The sequence below is a fragment of the Haplochromis burtoni genome, unplaced genomic scaffold (assembly GCF_018398535.1).
Source record: "Haplochromis burtoni strain Fernald_Lab_line unplaced genomic scaffold, NCSU_Asbu1 Contig_8, whole genome shotgun sequence".
Classification (NCBI taxonomy): domain Eukaryota; kingdom Metazoa; phylum Chordata; class Actinopteri; order Cichliformes; family Cichlidae; genus Haplochromis; species Haplochromis burtoni.
In genome coordinates this window covers 3841161-3861827 of record NW_024582369.1, presented here as the reverse complement: position 1 = coordinate 3861827, position 20667 = coordinate 3841161, and the positions used below count along the sequence as shown (strand labels likewise).

At 40.6% G+C, this 20667-nt stretch overlaps 1 protein-coding gene across 3 annotated transcripts in view; it reads left to right on the top strand.

Moving 5' to 3' along the window:
• LOC102305114 (cAMP-specific 3',5'-cyclic phosphodiesterase 7B) overlaps positions 1-18195 on the top strand; it is a 31230-nt gene extending 13035 nt beyond the window's left edge. For 2 of the 3 annotated variants that reach the window (XM_005914336.2, XM_042226745.1), the window contains 11 exons: positions 6007-6096; positions 9042-9205; positions 9299-9362; positions 9583-9678; positions 10830-10930; positions 12107-12238; positions 12337-12428; positions 12861-13005; positions 13138-13234; positions 13682-13762; positions 14797-18195. In XM_005914336.2, coding sequence (XP_005914398.1) covers positions 6007-6096; positions 9042-9205; positions 9299-9362; positions 9583-9678; positions 10830-10930; positions 12107-12238; positions 12337-12428; positions 12861-13005; positions 13138-13234; positions 13682-13762; positions 14797-15008 — 1274 coding nt within the window. In that variant the 3' untranslated portion in view covers positions 15009-18195. Of the gene's footprint in view, positions 1-11; positions 2408-6006; positions 6097-9041; positions 9206-9298; positions 9363-9582; positions 9679-10829; positions 10931-12106; positions 12239-12336; positions 12429-12860; positions 13006-13137; positions 13235-13681; positions 13763-14796 lie in introns of those variants that run through there. The other variant, XM_005914335.3, reaches the window with a different exon arrangement.
• The last annotated feature ends 2472 nt before the right edge of the window (positions 18196-20667 follow it).

Here is a 20667-nt window from a genome sequence, read left to right as displayed (position 1 = left end):
TTTTTTTTTTTTTTTCAAATCTTCTTCTGCCACTCTCAAAAATCCTTGCTGTGTTTTGGCCCAGGGCTGGTTAGTCACCTATACTGAAGAATTCAGAGCCAATAAATCACAGCAAATCCACCCAAGTGTTCCTGTGCCAGTGAGGCCTTAATGAATGGTGACTCACAGCATGCACCTCGTTTTACCCCCGAGCAGAAGAAGTTTATAATTGTATTCTGTTGAATCCTGCTCCTGTGGCATTGTTACTGAGTCAGTGCACCTGGGAACAGGGCATTAGTAAAAAAAGAGCTTGTATGCATAAGAGTTAAATAAACAATGCGCACGTAGGGGTGGGAATCTTAAAATAGCTCCTGATATGCTGATGACGCAGATTGCAAACTCTTTCAGGTGATCGGTCCACTTAGTTGTAATATTCACTGTCAATACAGTGTGCTGATTAGAAAATGCAATATGTAATAGGCTGCAGTGACAGGTGGCTTGCTCTTTGTGGTAACACCATTAGTCAATATTCTGCCAAAGTAATCAGTGACAACTTCCCTCTGTTCTGTGTTTAAATATTTATTAGCACCAAGTCCTGTGCCATACAAATCCCATCCCAACTTCTTAAGTTTTCCCAAAGTAAATAAATAAATAATTTAAAAAAGTTTTTAATGTCAGAGTTGATGATTTAAAGAAAGATCTCCCACTCTGGAGACTGAACCTTGTAAAATGACACAAAAAGTACCGCATAAGCATAAGCTAAAAAGTTGGTCCAGCGTTCCACGGCCACGACAAACACTGCATGGTTTCTCCTGGATCTGAGGTTTAGCTAACAGATGGACTCCTCTCTGGTACCGTGAGTGACCTCAGTGCCCCCTCGTCCCCCTAATTTTGCTTCCTTTATAGAAGCTATGTCAGTGGGATTGAAGAAATCCTAAAATTATTCCTTCCACATCCTGACTATAGCCCAAGTTGACATCACCTCGCATTTTGTCCGAATTTCTTCAAGGCTGATCAAAAGTCATGCTCACCAAAGATCTCCGCTCCTGAGTTTTTGCTTCAACTACTACCAGAGCCACACTTGGCCTGCAAGTACCTACGAGCTGCCTTCAGACACCCACAAGCTAACCAAGCCCAATAGGATTGCTTCTCCAGCCTAATAGCTCACTTCACCACTGATGTCCACCGTCTGGTTGAGTTTACTACCTCTATTTATGTTATTGTAATTTTCAATATCTCTCTTTGCTTTAATTTTTTTTAAAGTAATTTGATGCATTGGAAGTTGAATGGACATTATTTAATATTAGTAGTATTTTCTATTGTTTCCATCCAACAATGATGCATATAATTGAAAAAAACTGTAGGCCTGTAGTAAGTTCTTATAGTCTTGTCTGCCTTTAAATGCTAAATTTGTAAAAAATAGACTTAATGTTTTGAACTACCGTTGTTGTGAAAATGAATTCGGGGGACTGATGCGTCTGTGTATATATCCTAAATTCACCTCAAACAGCTTTGGTCTCACTATTCTCACCATGTGACAGAAGCTGTGAACCGAAGCTCAACGGTGTTTCCCACAATCCTATTGGTCTGTTATTGGGCTAGTAGGCAGAGAGAGACGGTGTGTGAGCGAGCTTAGAGAGGGGGAAGGAGGGGCTTTTAGACTCCACAACAAGGTTGGCGCGAGTGAGATTGAAGAGGGAAGAGAGAATGCGGCAGAAGGAAGAACCAGACTGTCAGTGGCTCTGGGACAGAGGGATACGCAACGATTCTCTTCTCTTGTTTTTTGGCTTTTCACGGCACCTCACTTTTTGTTTCTTTTTTGTCACTCCTCACCTCTATGCTCTCATTCTTTCTGTTCGACTGACTTTCCTTTTACTGATACCGTGTCTCCCTGCAGTCTCTGTTACACTGTCCTACATGTAGACAACTCCTTCATCCTCACCCATGGCTACCTGACAGTGAGCTTCTCCTTCTGCCTTCCCTCTTCTTCTCCCTCTTTCTTTGTCAACACCACCATATTTTCTCACCCTCTCCTCTGTTTCAGCCTCTGCTTGAGTTTGATATTTTTTGGTGCACCTGTCATCCATCCTTCCATCCCAGCGTGGTATCAAAATGCCTGTCCTAGAGGGACTCTGGGGCCCAGATCTCAGGATGCGGGACACCGGTCTTGATGTTGGGGTCTGTCCAGAGGAGCCTCCTGATTCTCCAGTTTGGGGTCCCCTCAGGACTCCTCCTGTTACATGTGGTGGCCTCTCCCTAGCCCTGGAGCTACCAGCTCTTATACGGCAACTCAGAGCAGCGTGGAGAGCACGCAAGGGAGGCTCTCAGGGGCCAGAAAGAAATCAAGCAAGTCCTTGGGTGGAATCAGGAAAGGAGCAGGAAGAAGAGATAAAGCTGGACACAGAAAACAGGAGTGCACGCGTGGAAGGTAATGCGTCCAAGTTTGAGAGAGACAAATTTCATACGTCTCAGTTTCACCCATTAGCACTGAAATTAGTTTAAGGTCTTGTTTTTTTGTGGTTTTGCAAATGCATTTCATTTTTTTTATTTAAATATTGAGCTTCTGAGTCCGTGCCATGTTTTCACTGTTAACAAGACAGATTTGACAGATTGTCTCTGACAAGCACTCCTCAGGCCGTATGCTTACATGCGCGTGTGGTCGTACGCCACGCAGGTCAAAATGCGGTTCAGAATAGTTCAGACAGCTGAGCAGAGTAGACAGTGAAATGAGGGATTTGGGCTGTAAAGCCAGAGGGTCCATTAAATAAAGCTGTGTTACCATCTGTGAGCTGCAGCTGTCCGTGTGACATCATCAATCAAGCCTATGTCTCTTACTAACGAAGTTCAGCATCAACCGCAATTAAGGACAATGTGTTTTATATTTAACAATCACAGTAATAAAGCATTGCAAAGTTGCATAGCATCAGTTGCATAGCATCATTATCACATAGGATGTGATTCCAAAAACTTACGTTGACTGAGTATGTTTTGAATATTTATTTTTGACATTTAGAAGTGTTTTCGGCTCGATCTCGGGCTTCTTCTACGATACCTTCAGTTTGTCTTATCAGTGTTTAGTGAGACTTAACCTTTTAAGGAAAATTAATAGGTTTGAAGTCTGACGGCAACTGGAAAATATTTTTATAATAATCTGATGATTAAAATTGGAACAGCGTGGATTTTTAATAATGAATCGATGATTCATAATGTGGGGAATTACCTTTGCTGACTCAAGCAAGGGGGAAATGGAGAAATACTGTTTTCTGTCGGTGACTTTCCCTGTGATGACCTCATACATGCGACGATTTCTTAATGAGGGCGAATGGCTGTCTGCGCACTGTTTGATATCAGCACATACAAATGTGTGGAGACACTGCTGATAAGTTGTCAGTGGTGATTGTGAGTCATTGTGACATTTACTGTAGCAAGGGCTTAAAGAAAGCGTCACAAAGCACAGATGGATAGTTTTTAAAAAACACAATAAACTTTCATCCTGTGGTTTTGGATGTCAGTCTTAGCAAGACAATGAAGTAGAAGTGCACATACTCATAAAAAAAATAAAAGAATGGTAGCATTACCAGTGGGTTTTTACTGTATCTGGTCAGTGTGTTTACTGTATTTATCTGTGTATCCAGACAAAGCAGCAGCTGTTGGTGGAAGAAAACATCAACTCCCCCTTTGTGTTTAAAATGTGTTTTTCCTTTTGTTGTTGTTGTTTTTTGTTTTGTTTTTTTTGGGGGGGGTGGGGGGGTTGCTCTCATATGCTGGCACTGCATATGAGAGCAACGCATCTGTTAAAATTTCAGAACAGCCCCAAAGTACAGTTTGTGCCACAAACGCCCACAGATTCATGGAAGCCAAGTGAATGTATTCCTGTCAGTTCCCCTGTGTCTGCTCGCGTGAGTGGGCGCTATGTGGCGAGTGTGCCATCTTGTTTTTGTATTTGGAATCAGGGATTTAACCTCATTTACAAGCGTGCATGTGCACAACAGCATGGTCTGCGTGGCGAGGCGCATGTGCGTCGCCGCTTCTTTAAAACACCTCCCGACTGATTCACGTTTTCATCTGAAATGACCCAGTTTTGCGCATAGTGGAATCAATGACCTATTTTACCACACGGAGTTAAAGGAAGAGAGAGAGAGAAAGAGGGATGGAGAAGAGGAGCAGGTGGTGATGGAAATGATGGCTCATATTGAGAAGGGATGGGGTGTAGTTGTTGAACGGGAACGAAGGATGAGGGCACTAATGGAGAGGGAGGAGGATGTGCAAAAAGATGCCAAAAATTAGGGGAGAAAATGAAAACTTGGAATGATGTGAATGAAAAATACTGCAGCTTGAATAGAGGGAGAGAGAGGTGGGGGTGGAATTGGTGTGATTGTGTTTGTCTGAGTTAGAAGGAGGATGATCTGTGACTGCGGTGTTTTTCCAGAAGATGTATTTCCTCCTCTCCTCGCGCATCAGAACACAGGATTAAGAGCAAAGAGGCCTTCCCCTTATTCTCCTTTTATTGCAAAAACTAGGCCAGTGGGACTCCTCTGCCTTCTTTAGCAGGCTGAGTCACTTCCCCGCAGCACTTGTTTTTGTTTTTTTTACATGTATAAATCAGGATTTATAACATTTGTGCCATATGTTTTTTCCTGCAAAGCACACATACACACATGCAAACACAACATCTACCTGCAAACTCCAACGCTTTGGCAGCTTAAACTTGCATAGCAAGATCTGGCAACTTGAGGGCGTTACCACAGTGACTCAAACCCCATTAACAGGTAGTTCAGTTGCTTTTAGCATCTCCTAAGCAAGACTCAAAGAGGTGATGTGATTTGGCAACCTTAGGGATATAATACGCTCCAGTTCCCCACAACTGACATGTAAATTATTCAGTATACCCATAGCTTATTCAAGTGCAAATTTTATCTGTGTGCATGTTGGCTGTGACTTAGGACCTAGTTCTTTTGTGTCTCCTCTCTGGCCTCAGAGTGTGTGAATTGCAAAGTGCTAAACAGAGGAAGTATTAGGAGTCTCTGTTTAGCTTTTGTGCTCCTTCTCCATCAGATAGATGCTCGAACCACAAGGAAAACCCAGAAGGGGACCTCTCAGGCTATTCAAGACTAAGGATGAGCGTTCACACAGTTTGCTGAAACACTCGATTCCTTTCAGGAGAAAATTTGCTGTTTGAAATCCATTGGCATTTATCAATATGTTCCCCAGAAAACATTTGTCAGCTGTGTAAACAGTGGAAATCAAGACATTAGGCTGATAAAACAAACTTTTCAGAGAACGAACAAAAACAAGACTCCGGCTCTTCAAAGAAATCAATTTTTTTATAATAGAAAAGAAAAAAGTTCAGGTTTTTCAATTAGTCTTTGGTTGTAAGACAAACCTGACATTTGATTCAGATTAAAACCAATTGAAACCATCAGTTTCAGCTACACACACACACAGACACACACACAAAGTTAAGGCAATAACAATCTGATAAAGGCAAAGTGTTAGTGTGATCCATTACAGCTGCAAGGTGGCATGAAATCCATTTTCCTCTGGCAATCCCGGATGAGATGCATGATGTCCTGGTTCTTCTGTGTCATCAAGGATCCTCTTGTTTCACGGGGGCTGATCTGAATCTGAATCCATGAGGCTGATTATCTTGACTATCTACTTTAAGTACAACACTGTTCCCAAAACCCTTCTGGCTGCTCTGTTTTTTGTTCTTTGTAAAGTTTTATTTTGCTGTTTTCACTGCTTTGAGGCATTGTAAACCCACACAGGTTTTTGTTTGTATCATCTCTGCTAAGCACATTGAGTGTACTTACAATGAAATGTCTTATATAAATAAAATTGACAGTGCCGTCAGCCCCTTGTTTGCTCTCATTCCGTCTCCGCGCTTCCTCTTGAAACGTTGACTTATTATTCATGGGGTATGTGTGCCACTAAAAGCCACCACAAAAATATAATCCCAAATCTTTCTTTCTTCATTCATGTTTCTCGGTTACACCCCCTCTGTCTTTCTTTCTTCTCTCCATCTAGCTGATGGCAGGCTGAACACTGGTCATGCTGGTGTGCTGCTGGCTGAGAGACGAGGCTCTTACCCATTGATTGATCTGCGAATTTTAAAAAGTAAGTCTCCTCATTTAAAAAAAATATACATGTAAAAAACTATTCTCCTTTATACTTCTCTGGAAAATGAAATTTTCTTGGAACAACAATAAACTGTATTTGATTGTTTCTGTATTTCAGTCTAATATTAACACCTACTAAAAGGTACAACAGTGAAATTTAAGTCAAACAGTCAAGATTTAATTGAAGGGCAAACTTTCAGTTTTCATTCAAAGGGTTTAACAAATGTTAATTAATTAAAACTTTGTTTGCAAATCACACACAATATAAGGATTGTTTTTAATACTTGGGTGAAAATCAGCCCATGACTGCCTGAAGTGTAGAACCCATGAGCATCATCAGATACTGTGTTTCATCACTTGAGATGCTCTTCCGGGCGTTTACTGCAGCCACCTTCAGTTGCTGCTTGTTTCCGGGTTTTTCTGCCTTCAGGTTTGTATTTAGTAACTGAAAAGCCTCTCTGTTGTGTTGAGATCAGGTGACTGACTTGGCCATTGAAGAGTATCTTATTTTGCTGCCTTGAGAAACTCTTGGGTTGTTTTTGGAGTTTGCTTTGGGTCATGATCTGGTTGCACTGTGAAGCTCTGTCTGATCAGTTATGCAACATTTGGCTTATTCTGAGCAGAGAGTGTAGCCTTGTACACTTCACAATTCATCCTGCTGCTTCTATCATGCAGTCACATCATCAATAAACACCATCCAGCCATACATGCCTATGCCATAACATTACCTCCACCATGTTTGACAGATGATGTGGTATGCTCCGGATCATGAGCTGTTCCTCTCCTTCTCCATACTTTTCTCTTCCCATCATTCTGGTGCAAGGTTTCACCTGTCAGATTCTTTATTCTTTTCCAGAACTGTGAAAACTCTTTGAGGTAGGGCTGTGCGATATGACCAAAATCTCATATCCCAAAATAAGAATTCTATTTTCCCGATAACGTTATAAATCACAAAAATTTTACATTTCCTGTAAATTCTGTGAATCTCAGGCAGCTCGACTTGCGTGAAGTGTTTCCAGCTGCGCGTCCTTCACCCTGAGTCAAGGGTTTTAACCGATGCATGAAACTATATATTTTTAGACATAAGTTGTATTTATTACATGGCGTGCTGCAGGTTGCCTGTTCTAACGTGTGAGTCTAAGGTTTATTTTTTAGCACCTGGCGGCTGTTTTTTTTACTTAACATCCGTAAATAATCTGCTCTTTCACGTGATTCAGTTTATTTTGAAAAGTCTCAACAGGATCTTGAGCTTTATTGTGAAAGGTTTATGTGGAACATAAACAAGCGGACATGCGAAGGTGTTACCGTCGTTGTTGCTAACCACAACGCATAAAAACAGGCGCTTGTCCGTCAGTAGTGTGGTTATATTACATATAAGAGAAAGAGAGAACTTTAAGAAATTAATATAGCCACTACAGTGACCATCAAAACGATGAAAAAATATTGTCGTAAACAGTCTAATCTTGCCTTGTTGTTCTTGAGTGTTTACCAGTGATTTGCACCTTGTTGTGAACAATGATACACCTCCTCCAGAGGTGTGTTCATGACTTGGTTAGATGTTGTAAAGTTGTTTTTCTGAACCATGTAAATGATTGTATCGTCATCCACTTTAACTGTCTTCTGTGGTCTTTCAGGTCTTCGAGTGTTACTTAACTGGTATTCCTTCGTTTTAAGAATGTACCAGATTGTAGATTTAGCCACTCCTAAAGTTTTTGCTCCTTCTGTGATAAGTTTGTTTTATCAGCCTAATGTTGGCCTCTCTCACTTACCCTGATCTCTTTGAATCATCTCCAGATATTGTCTGTATCATTTAGGAACAGGCCTCATCTGTCCATGAAACTGCTTGTCAGTCAATTGTTATGTATTATTGTAGGGTCTACCTTACAATATAAAGCGCCTTGAGGCGACTGTTGTTGTGATTTGGCGCTGTATAAATAAAATTGAATTGAATTAAATTAAATTATTTTTGACCCTCTGATAATGGAGAACTGTGTTAAAGAGTGGCTGTAAGTCATAAACAATTAATGCACAAATTTTTTTAACCCCCTTATCTTAAAGCAGAAAGTCTGCACTTTAATCACATCTATTTTTTCTTTCTTTGATTTAAAATCCACTGATGTTGTTCACAGAGGCCAAGCAGTCTCTTTGTTCAAAACAGTTACCTAACTGTACATCAGTGTGAAGCAGTGTTAGTCGTGTCAACCTAAGAAAGTGCTCAAATTTCTTAGTTTTTTTTTTCTTGTTACATAACAATTACAAAATACTATCCTTGTAAACCACAAAGGCCTTCTAGAAACGACTGTCTGACATTCCCCCCTCCCTTTTTTTTTTGCTTTTTACTAAGCTGTTTATTTCAGCTATAAATACATTTAATGACTAACAACACATGGTGAAAACAAACAAACAGTTTTTATGAGTGCTTCTGATTTTAACATATATATATTTCTCTTGTTTTACTGGCATCAGGTTGGATGTGATAGGCTACTACTGCCAGATGGTGGCAGCAATGTGCCTGTAAGCAGTTTACTGAGCATGATGAAACAATAACAAGAAGAAAAAAAACAAAGCAGTAAAACATGTGTGCCACTGTGAAATTAGATGCTACTGTATAAACAGGAGAAACATGCAAAGCCAGAGACAACCACAGCTTTCATGAAGGAGGTTCAGTGCAAACTCATATCACAAGTCTACCACAACTATGCACAGTCATTTGAGCAGGGGTGGAAGAGGGGATTTTCAAAGAGTAGGCAAATACCTCCTGGTGAATAAATTATTTTTGAAATTCCCACCCTTGTAATGATGGGGTTTTACCTAAAATATTTCTCTTCTTGGTTTCTGTGACAGAACAACATACCATTTAAATCCTGTAGGTCACCCATTTGTGTAGAAAACGTGTTTCAGCTATTCACACAACATGCATTTTCTTTCTTTTTGTAATTTAAGCCAGTGCCCAACAGGGGGAGGTAGAGACCGTCACCAGGAGAAAGGTGAAGCGTCTCCTGAGCTTCCAGAGATACTGCCACGCCTCTAGGTTGCTGAGGGGGTTAGTTCCTCACACCCCCAGGTCCTTACACTTGCTTGATGATGACTACCTGGGACAAGCTGCTGTGAGAAAACACACAGACATATTCATATGCAGTCAAAGCCATACACATATTCCCAACAGATAAAGTCTGACAATTTTCTGTCTTTCTTTCTAGCACATGCTATCAAAAGTAGGCACATGGAACTTTGACATTTTCCTCTTCGATCGTCTTACAAACGGTGAGATGATTTATTATTAAATTGGTTATTTTCATAAACTTTTTCGACCCCCACCTACAGGATACAATCCACCATCACTCTATGCATGCTTCCAGCACAAACACTGTATAAAGTTATTCCATATGAAATGTAAAACGTGATTTATTTATTTTTTTAACTTGGTGGACTTACTGATCTGAGTTATATGAATTCTTTTGAATGTCAATGTTGTGTGCTTTAGGTAACAGCCTGGTGACGCTGATGTGCCATCTCTTCAATGTCTACGATCTCATTCACCACTTTCAGCTGGATATGGTCAAACTTAACAGGTTTCTTGGTAAGCTGCAATAAAGTGTTGATAGTTTTTTTAAGCTTCCGACTTAAGGAATTCTACACTTTCTCAGCTTTAAAACACTGCTGTCCTTACACATAATTATTTCTCCTGCCTCCATAGAAACATTACTTACTATGAAGTGCGCCTGCACTGTTATTTTGGCGGGACTGAAAGCTGAGAAGGAAAACTCCCAATTGCTTTTTACTCAACCAGTAAATCATTACAAAAGAGACTCTGAGCACTAACAACAAATCTGGGCAAAGTGATAGTCCGCACATTCCTGTAGTAAGTGAATATTAACCCAGTAACCATAGCAAGCTAAATGGTACCTCATAGACACTGCAGAGTAACAATGAGCTACGTGTTGTTATGGCAACAGAGCACACAGTCAACATTGTTTTGTAATTTCACACAGCAGAGGAAAGAAACACAATCTATGGGTTCAAGTATAAATGAATTTTTGCACGATGGAAATGACATTGAATGCCCCGCCAAAATACTATCTGTCTACCTATCACCTGCCAGCTTCCTACTCTGCAAGTCAGTGTGATGTCTGATTGTGCTGGGTGTAATGTAAAGATAATGCAGGAAGTAGTGTGGTAAAATCACAACAAACAAGTATTTATTATTTTCTGTAGTGAGATTATGTCTTAAACTGATCATCTCCAGTGCCAGCTGACCCGATTCAGACATTGTCTGGACTTTGTGTGCGTAAACTGATCGCAGTAAAGACATTTCAAGTCATCAGAATTTTATAAAACTAATTAGCCATTTATAGGACTTGTTAAGGAGTAAACACATCACCCGCTGTGTTCACTCCTTCTGAATCAAACTCTGGTTCTTTTTCTATCGCGGTGCAGTTTGCTTGTGCAGGTGTGAATGTGGTTATCACACCATGGTGTGACTATGATCCAAGCTATGAGGATTCAGCTCCCACATACCAAGAGACCATTAATAATTGACATATGAAACTATCTAGCACATATATTTGTTTCGCAGGCCGGACGTGACACCCTTGGACCAGAGTAAACAAACTGTTGGTGTGAAAACACCCTTAAAATCAAATGGAGATTGAAACAGTCAAAACAGTAGTGCAGGTCAGTGGTGTGAAAGTCGTGTTTCACAGGGTTTGGCCTTGTGTTTTTCCTTGCTAGGCATGGTGCAGGAGGACTACCACTCCCAAAATCCCTATCACAATGCTGTTCATGCTGCTGATGTTACTCAAGCCATGTACTGCTACCTAAGGGAGCCCAAGGTAATGAATAATACTGTATTCACACACACGCGCTCTGCCTCTCTCTATCTGTCATACTCACACTGTAAGCCCTCACCAGGCTAAGCTTCTCCTTGACATATTCTATTAGCTTTGTTCCCTCTGGGATAATTCCCGCTCACTTAGACTCAACGACACATCAATCCATAGCTCTGAGAACTCTCCAAAGCCCTCTGACCAGATTAAGCTTCTCTGCATCTTTCCCTTTTTTCAGTAATTGCTTTTGTGTCCTCTTTTGCTCTGTGAAGTGCTTTGTGATGCTTCTATTTCGGTAAAAGCCCTGAATGAAATTCAGTCAGCCCATGCACCAGTGTGTCATAGACAACAAACATTCCTTTATAAGAACAGGCCTGGAGGTCAATATTCTATGATTACATGCTATGGCACACATCTAGGCTTTAACTGCAAGTACTTTAAATGGCATGATACACAATTTGTTTTCTCCAGCAGGTAATATTTGTAGGCTGTGCTATGAAAGTTAGAGGTGCTTTATACCACATTCAGATCTACTGAATGAGTAAAGCACATGAATCACAGACCGAAACGCTCACATTATGTAGACACACACGCACACACACATATTTTATCTACAGTCTGAGAAGCTGTTTTTAAAAGTGCTACAGTCATCAGCCCACATAAAATATTTAAAAAACAAACATATTACGGTGTGCCCCCACAATGCCAACAAGTGCATTTCCTTTCTTGCCTTCTCTTTTGAATGATTCTAGTTGAGTGAATTTATAAAATACATATTTTAGCCTGGTTTTCTGAAAATTGGTGTCACTTTGGCATGCAGACTGGAGCAGCCAGAGATCAAACTACCGAGCTTCCAATTAGTGGATGATCTGCCCTACCTCCTAAACTACAGCTGGTGTAGCCAGTAGCTACTTAAACACGCAGATACTGTTTGTTTTTCTTTTTTTATGCCACTGCATGAATGTTTAAAATCTCATACACAACCTCTTTTGTAAGTACCAACTGTAAAAACAGACCCAAGAAGTGGCAGTAATAAGAAAACTGGGCACTTGTCAGACTTAGTATTATTCTCCAAAGAACACGTGTCTTTTCACAATCAAGCAAACAAGCTTTCTTTAAAATTTCTTTAAAATGAGTCCAAGTCTTCCTCCTGTGTAAAGAACAAACATTGCTGTGTTGTAGCTGGCAGAGCATCTGAGTCCTCTGGACATATTCCTGGGTCTGATGGCAGCAGCTGCCCATGACGTGGATCATCCTGGAGTCAACCAGCCCTTCCTCATCAAGACCAGACACCACCTGGCATCCCTCTACCAGGTACACACCAGTTTGCAGATGGATGTCAGCGTGTGGATGAAGGGCCTTGTGTCTCGGCCTGTTTGAAACACAGTTTGGTTTTTATTTGTCCTGTCTAGAACACATCTGTGCTGGAGAGTCACCACTGGAGATCTACTGTGGGCATGCTGCGAGAGTCGGGACTGCTGTCCCACCTGCCTGCTGACATGTCGTAAGAACACACAAACACGAATACAGCATAGCAGGCTGATTTGGATATTTGAAAGTGTTACTGTAAAATTTCATTTGTTTAAATGGACAATATGCAGGCTTAAGCTTTAACTTGCACAATATAATGGCTCTAAAATGTAAATCCATCTGTGTTTGGACTGAGAGCCTCACGTCCACTATGTAAGTCTTTTGGAGGGAAGTATTCTAGTACTACTTTATACAATTAAAGCATTTTTGCTACTCTTGTTTCTTTGCACCATGAGTCTCTGAGCCTTCACAAGAAGGTCAGAGGTCAGTCTCGGTATGTGAGCGCCAACCAAGGAGCTCTCCATGTAGGACGTTATTGTAAAAACAGTTGTTGCTCGGTTACAGGTGGAGTTGAAAGTTTATGTTTTGCTGTTTCATCTTGGTGACGCTTCCCTCTTTTCTGCAGGCGAGACATTGAACAGCGGTTGGGCTCTCTCATCCTGGCTACAGACATAAACAGACAAAATGAGTTCCTAATGACCTTCAGAGAACATCTGGACAACCAGGACCTGGATCTTCAGCTGGCTTCACACAGACACTTTATACTGCAGGTATAGTGCACCGTCTCCATTTCTCACAGCAATTCTTCCTGTGACTTCAGCTTCATTATAAGCTGAATTTGAATAAAAACCTTCTCTACATTTACCGTATATGTGCATTTCTTTCAATCTGCAAACCTGCAGATTGCGCTCAAGTGTGCAGATATCTGTAATCCATGTCGGGTTTGGGAGCTAAGCAGGCAGTGGAGCGAGCGGGTGTGTGAGGAATTCTACAGACAGGGTGAGAGGATGTCTTATCTCAATTTATGTCAAGGTTTTCTCAAATGATCAGTGACATGATCAGTTCATACTTTTACTAATATTCAGTGTTAAAACCAAATGTGCATTTCTTCAAAATACCATTTCATTGTTTAATAACAGCAATACTCTTTCTGTCTTGCAAAGCAATTAAAAAATTCAAGCAAAACTCAATATTGATGTAAAAAAGAAAAAGAAATAGGACATCTCTAAATGTGAGATCAATTAAATGTGTGTTGTTTTATCATAAATGTATTCAATTTAGCCACCACTACCTACTAGTTATGCAGAGATGTCATTTTTGCAAATAAAGACATCACTGTGTTTGAAGTCTATACACAGTATTTTGTTTTTTAACAGAGATTAACATCTGTATCTCTCTTCATTATGTCTTATATCTGTTTTCTGAGTTCTGGCATTTAACCTGCAGGTGACCTGGAGAAGAAGTTTGACCTAGAGATCAGTCCTCTCTGCAACCAACAGTCTGACTCTGTCCCAGCCATTCAGATAGGTGAGTACTAGAGTGCACTTACAGACACACAACTGCACTTCATAGGGGCTCTCTGTGTACAATAAAAAGAAAGCACAACCCCTTTAATTCTAAGGTTTTATATATCAGGAGTTAATACAGTTTATCTGATCAACTACAAAACATCAAATATTTCACTGTGTCATTAATTGTTAAACAAAAACTAAGCCAAAAAGCAAGAAGCGGTTTGCAAAGGGCTAAGTATATCTTTACTGCTTCCACAGAAAACTGCTAAAAAACCCAAGAGCTACATCTCAGACTCTATAGGCCTCAGTTAGCATGTGAGATGTTAAAGTTCATGACAGTTCAGTCAGAAAAAGACTAAACAAGTTTGGCTTGTTTGGAAGGGTTGCCAGGATAAAATGAAACACAGCACACTCATATCAGCAAGGCGGTGGAGGGGTGATGATTTGGGCTTGTTTTTCCAGCCAAAGGACTCGGGCACCTTGGAGTCACTGAAACAACGATGAGCTCCTCTGTATACCAATTCTATAGTCAGCTAAAGCTGGGCTAAAACTGAATCGTGCAACTTTTCAGTGATCCCCAGCTCAGCAGCAAATCTACAACAGAATGGCTGAAAAAGAAACAAATTAAGATGTTACCCAGTAAAAGTCCAGACCTGTGGCAGGACCTTAATAAATGAATGGCGACAAACCTTAATAGCCAAAAGCACTATTGTAAAGAAGAGCGAGCCAAAATTCCCCCACGGTGATGTGACAGACTGATAAAGTCACACAGAAAAAAAATTATTGTTGTTCTATAAGATACTGAATCACCCTGCGTTTGCATTTTGGCTTAGCTTTGTTAAATCAATAATGACGGTGTAATATGTCATGGTTTTTTTTTCGTCTCAGGTTTTATTTACCTACATTTAAGACCTGGTGATGGCTAGATTTTTCTTTTATTGTGTACTAATACGGAAATACTTAGAATCAAAAGGGAGCGCGCTTTCTTTTCGCCCTGTTCGCGAATGCCGTACTGTGTGTACCTAACAGAAGATGTCTGTGTGTTTTAAGGTTTTATTTCCTACATTGTGGAGCCCTTGTTTGAGGAGTGGCACCGCTTCACTGAGCCCAGCCTGCTCAGCCAAACAATGCTAGATCATCTGCACAAGAACAAAGCTAACTGGAGCAGCTTACGATGTGCTCACACACCTTCAGATGTGCAAGGCCGCTCCCAAGCCGAGGAGCCTGAAGGAGAAGTTGGAGAGGGAGCAGACATCCCTTAATCTCCCTCCTCTTTCACGGGGTGTTTCATCTTCCTTTATAAATGGAGGAAAGGAGTGTTTTCAACTCCCCTGTTGTGTCCTCCAGGGTGTTTGCTCCCACAGCCTTTTGTCCACAGCTCTGAAAGCGGGAGCACTGGATTGGCTTGGATACATGAGAAATGGGTCCCTCTGCAGGAGCAAAGGATTGTAGCGCTGCAGGAATGATGAAAATGGAGGGAGATTTTCACAGTTACGCAGTCAGGATGGATGATCTTAGTAAATTAATGCAAATTTTGACAAAGTCATGCCTTGCTTAATAACCTGTTGATAATATGTGCTTCAAATTAACTGAGGAAAGTGGGAACAGAATGAAAAGTCTGGCAGAAAAGGATGAGTGAAGACAAATGCTAGTTTGTGATTGTGCAATGCTACTGGGAGAGTTTTTTAAAAAGCCAAAATTATATACAAATCAGCTGGACGGTGGTGGAATCATGATGTAAAATAGATGAAAAAATAGGCGGAATATATAAATATATCAAATATACTATGCTTTTTAAACATTTAGACAGTATATATTAAGCTCTTTACTTTTTCCTCGTTTTGTACTGCTTGCACTCCTGTTGGATGCTTTTTCAATCAAGTGTCTCACTTGTCTACTTTTCACTGAAGTGCGTTTTTAACTAAAAGCACTAAGTTGGTATGTCAAGGTACAGTAAACTGTAACATGTATTCTGTTTTAACCTGTAAGAGTGACCCAGATAATAAATACCCTTTCTGACTTATACGCACACACATACATACACAAAAGTGTCATCAGCCGCTAGATGCTGAACACTGACCGTCAGGTGGATGCTTGTTTTTGGGACTCGAGCTCGCTCGCCGAACGCAAACGAGAGCCATTTTTAACAAAAAACAACCAGTTTGTCTTCATGCAATGTTACGCTGTGTAAATACTGTGATATACAACCTCAGCACTTCACATGCCAAAATCTCAGCAATGTGTTCATCTACTTACAGGGTACGGTCACTCTTTGTAACAACTTTATAGGTGCATTTATTTCTAACCTCACTTTATAAGCTCATATACAACAAAGCCTTAACAGCAACTTGGTCTGTCTGTGAAGCATATTGTGTAAGGAGTTTTGTTTTTTGGAGAAGCTTTTTTACAGTGTATGCCTGTTTTTCTTCAGCCATACCAGCATATACTGAAACACACGCACAGTGCTGTAGCAGCTTGTTTCCTGATTGATCTTTCACCCGCTATCGGGGTCAGATTAGGTCGTACAACGGATAAACAAGGCCAAGGTGCCCATATACCGTTATGACACATCATCTCACTGCTTTGTTACCTCTCTCAGACTTTTGTACTTGGTACAGTATCCTGTCTTAGTGTATGCCATGAAGAGACTTGGGCCAATTAGTAACTGCAAATACCTCTTAATTCATATTTATTCTGCAGTGTTACAGAGAAGTATATGCCATACTTACTAAAAATCTATATGGTTTAAATGGTGTTTATAATATGTATTATGTCAATGGTGAGAGTCATCCATAGAAATTAAAATGTGTGTAAATACTGGTTGGTCCAATTACCAAACACACTGCTGTTAAACAGTCTATTTTTTAGCACTCTGCTCTGGTTCTATACAGTTTGGGTTGTCACATGTATGCAGTGTTTACAGATGCCCGGGTTTTCCTGAGCTACAAAGGAGCTTTACGATTCCACCGACCCAGCCGACACGCAGTATATTCTGTACACAATGGTTCTACAGCATAATTAAAGCTCCAGTAATGACATGTTCACAGAAAGTGTAAGATTAATGATGTTTCTATGATGTCTTTTTTTTCTAAAGCTGCGCTAGCTGTGTTTTAATGTGCAATAAAGTTAAAAGTCACTGGCCGAGTTGTATGAAAAAGGCCGTATTCATATCTGTAGCTCTGGTTATTAATGGGTAAATTATTAACGTGTCTTCACTGTAGCACTCTGTTGGCTTTGCTCAGACTCGCACTGTTGTTTGGCGTGCACTCCTATGTCACTGTTATCACCTGTGAAAAGGTTTCATTACTGCATTGGTGCACACTGGCCTGTTTGATTGCATGTAGTGACAGCAGAGAAAGTTTACCGACTAATTCAGCCTCGTTTTCATTTGTGAGTTCTGCTCCCTTTGCCGAGAGCAAATCTGTTTTGTTTTTTACCATTAATACCGAGTGAAAAAACATATAAATATGCTACCTGAACAGTATTGAATTCTGAAGTCACACGTTACTGCCATACTGTAGACCCAGTCCAGACAGAAGGCCTCAGACTGCCTTGTATTCAAATACCTCTCAGAATTAGCACTGATACAGGGTAACTGAGCCATACTGACTTTACTTACTATTACATGTACTGTATGTCTATATGCCAGAGTAATTATAGTATCGACATTACCATAAATATATCTCACGAAAAAGAAGTCTGTGAATTTATATTTTGATTCTCTAAAATAACAGTCGCACCCAGCTGTTTTTTATACCTTATACATAGCATATACTCGTAGAACAACATGTTACAGAATCCTCTGATTTACGACCTCTGAGGGTATTCTGCAATCAGCAATAACCGACTAACTGTTTGCAAATAACAAAGAAATTTAATGCCGCAACAGATTTTAATCTCACCAATAATCAAATGTCCTTCATTGCGTGTAGTGCAGTAACTTAATGATTTCTAGAGAAAGTGAACGCAGTGCTTAAGACTTCAATATATAAGCTCCATTTTCAGTTCTTCTAGTACTCCTCATACTTTAGCTTAAAGTTCCCGGTCAGTTTCTGACTGTGAAATCTGGATCTTTTCCTATTGCATGCTCTTCATCTGCAAAAGGAGTCTTCTCAGTTTTAATTGTTCATATTTCTGTGTGCTACCTTATGGACTATTATTATTACTACAGTGCATAATTATTAGCACAGCAGCTGATTTAAACAGAATATTTTTTGAATGAAACCTTTCACATAAAGCTCTCGATATCCTGTATCACTAATAGAGGGAACTGGAAATTAAAGAGCTGTTTGCACTATGTCTGTCATGCAGTCTAAACAAGAAAAGAGTCTCTATATGGAAGGGTGGGGTGTCTGACGGGTCCTCTGACTGCTCGACTGTACATTTGTGTTCTGACAACCACCCTCTGAGCACTGTGAACAATATAATAAAAGATTTTCAATAACCATACGAGGTCTCAGTTTTTTTGTATCTGTATTTGTGCTCTAAAAAGAAAGAAAACTGGAGGACTAAATGGGAGTTTTAGCAGCTGTAATAAGTACAATTGACCACTAGATGGTGACAAATCAATTTCACTGGCTTTGATGCCATGCCATTAGTCTTCAATGACACGAGGGCACCTTTGTCTGCTGTTTTGTTTACAGTATGACTACAGTTGTTAACCAGGCAACCAACATGATGATTTATGGGATGTAGGTATGGCTCGGGGTTATGAGCTCTTATGTAAAACATAAATAAATAGAAGAAGAAAGATGGGGCAGAATCAAGCAGCATGGAGTCGTGTTTATTGCAGTTGCAGGGCAAAGACAGAAGATGAAAGAATCTAGACTTTTAAAATTGCCAAATTGCGATATCGTGGTGTGTTTACTGCATAATTGAGCATATTTTCTTGTGAATTTCGCACAATAGAAAAACGAGGGAGCGGGAGCTGGGAGGACGTGAGCTATGCAAAGTGTGAGGAGGGAGAACAAGCCTTAAGAAAATGAATGCGGGGGGTTTAGTATTCAAAATGGAAGAGTAAAGAGAGTGTTGTAAATACGGGCTGGAACAACAGGGGAAAGGACGGAAATGTACCAAGAGTAATGAGCAGCAGAGAGGTGCTACAGGCAACCTGTGTTCTCCTTATTTGCATATCTGAAATTTGCAAAGCAAAACAAGCGCACACACAGAGTCCACTGGTCAGCCAGTGCCAGTCACACTACACCGTCCTGGCTCACTTCTCTAAACTTTATCTTTATCCAACGCCACACTCCAGAGTGGCCCGGGCCTGGGTGACATGCTGATAGAGGCTGTGTTTCTGACATGATCTGCTCACTAGAGCATGACATCAGGCACCCATTCATGCTGGTATTTCCCTCTGAGTGTTTCCCTCTCTTTCTCTCTCTCACACACAAACACACACACAGAGACAGTTTGCCACAGTCAGTGCTCCTCCTCTGTGTGTGTCACTGTAAATATTGACACTGCAAACAGTGACCCTCTTTGCCCCTTAAATTCTACCCCTCCTTGTGTAAAAACATCCCCTCCATTACCTCATCGAGCTGATAACCATCTACCTCCAAATGCAAAGCTGGCAAAAGCGTGATCGCTGCTTTAAATGGGATACACCTTCATTTTTCAAAAAAAAAAAAAAAAAAAAAAAGGGGCAAAAGCTGAGCTGAAAAACGTAAAGTCAGCTCCTGCTTGGCCTCCCGGCTGTAAGATAAAGAGTGAAGGATGTGTGTACTGAAAGTGAAAAATGAAACCCGGTGTTCGGATTCAGCGCTTGTCTCACTTTGTGTCTGACTGCTGCTGAAAGGGTTAATCTCCTGTTGTTAGTCAGTACCCTTTTTTTATACCGTAAGCTCTTTTTGCCACGTTTCTCTGCCTCGTCCCTTGTTTCTTTCTTTAACTAGACTTCATGTGTCAGGTTCATGTGATCTTTTCCAACCTTTGCATCTGTATTCTTATTTGTAGGTTTTTGCCCACCTGCAGCAGAGAGAAGCACATACTTGTAAAAAAAAAAAAGAAGCATCTCTCACTCTTTCACTCTGACCCACTGTCACACTCACTCACGTACTATATTTATCATCATACAGACCAAATGAGTCTATATACACTTTTATGAAAAGAGGAACTCCTCTAGTTACCCCCCACCCCAACATGAGTGATGCGAGGCTGTCTTTTTAAATTTACTCGGAAAGACTAAAGAGGACACATTCATTCTTCCGTTTTGCCTCAAGCCACACCGTAAAGGCAGTTGAAAGGTCAGCATACCCTTTACATTGCTCTGTTCTCAGTTTGCGTAAACACACCAGAAGCATAATAAGCATACTGTACACTACTGTATGTGCTCACTCTCACTCCTCAGAGCTCTGAAGCACTTCACAAAGGACCAACCCGGTTGTCACTTCAGCAGCTCAGCCTATCGCGCCCCTTCTTTGCTTTATCGCGAATGAAACCTTTCGAACTTTATCACTCGCGCTTTCTATCAGATATCTTTGCACGTCTGTCTCATCCTCTCTCGTTTAAATCACATTGTGAGCATGCCATAAACGGATCGCTGCACCCCTACAATGTGGCTGCAAAGGGGGCTCCACTTTGGTGAAATGTGCATGAAATAATACGCGGGGCGTGAATCAGTGAGACCTGAATGTAAACCTACCGATGCACTTTATCTGCTTGCAATGATTTGAAAGAAAACAGTTATCACACTGAGGTCATAGCTAAAATCTGCTTCAATCTCGATGTTTTCGGGGCTTTACACTCTACTTCATCTGTCCTTAAACTGCACCTCAGTGCAATGGGTGATTTCCATGAAACACACTGTGTAGTGGAATGAGTAAAGGGTTAATTTTTCTTCTTTTTTTGTGCAGTATTTACGTCTCTCACATGAGCCGCCCCCACACAGGCCCCAAAAAACACACTGCAAACAAATAAGTA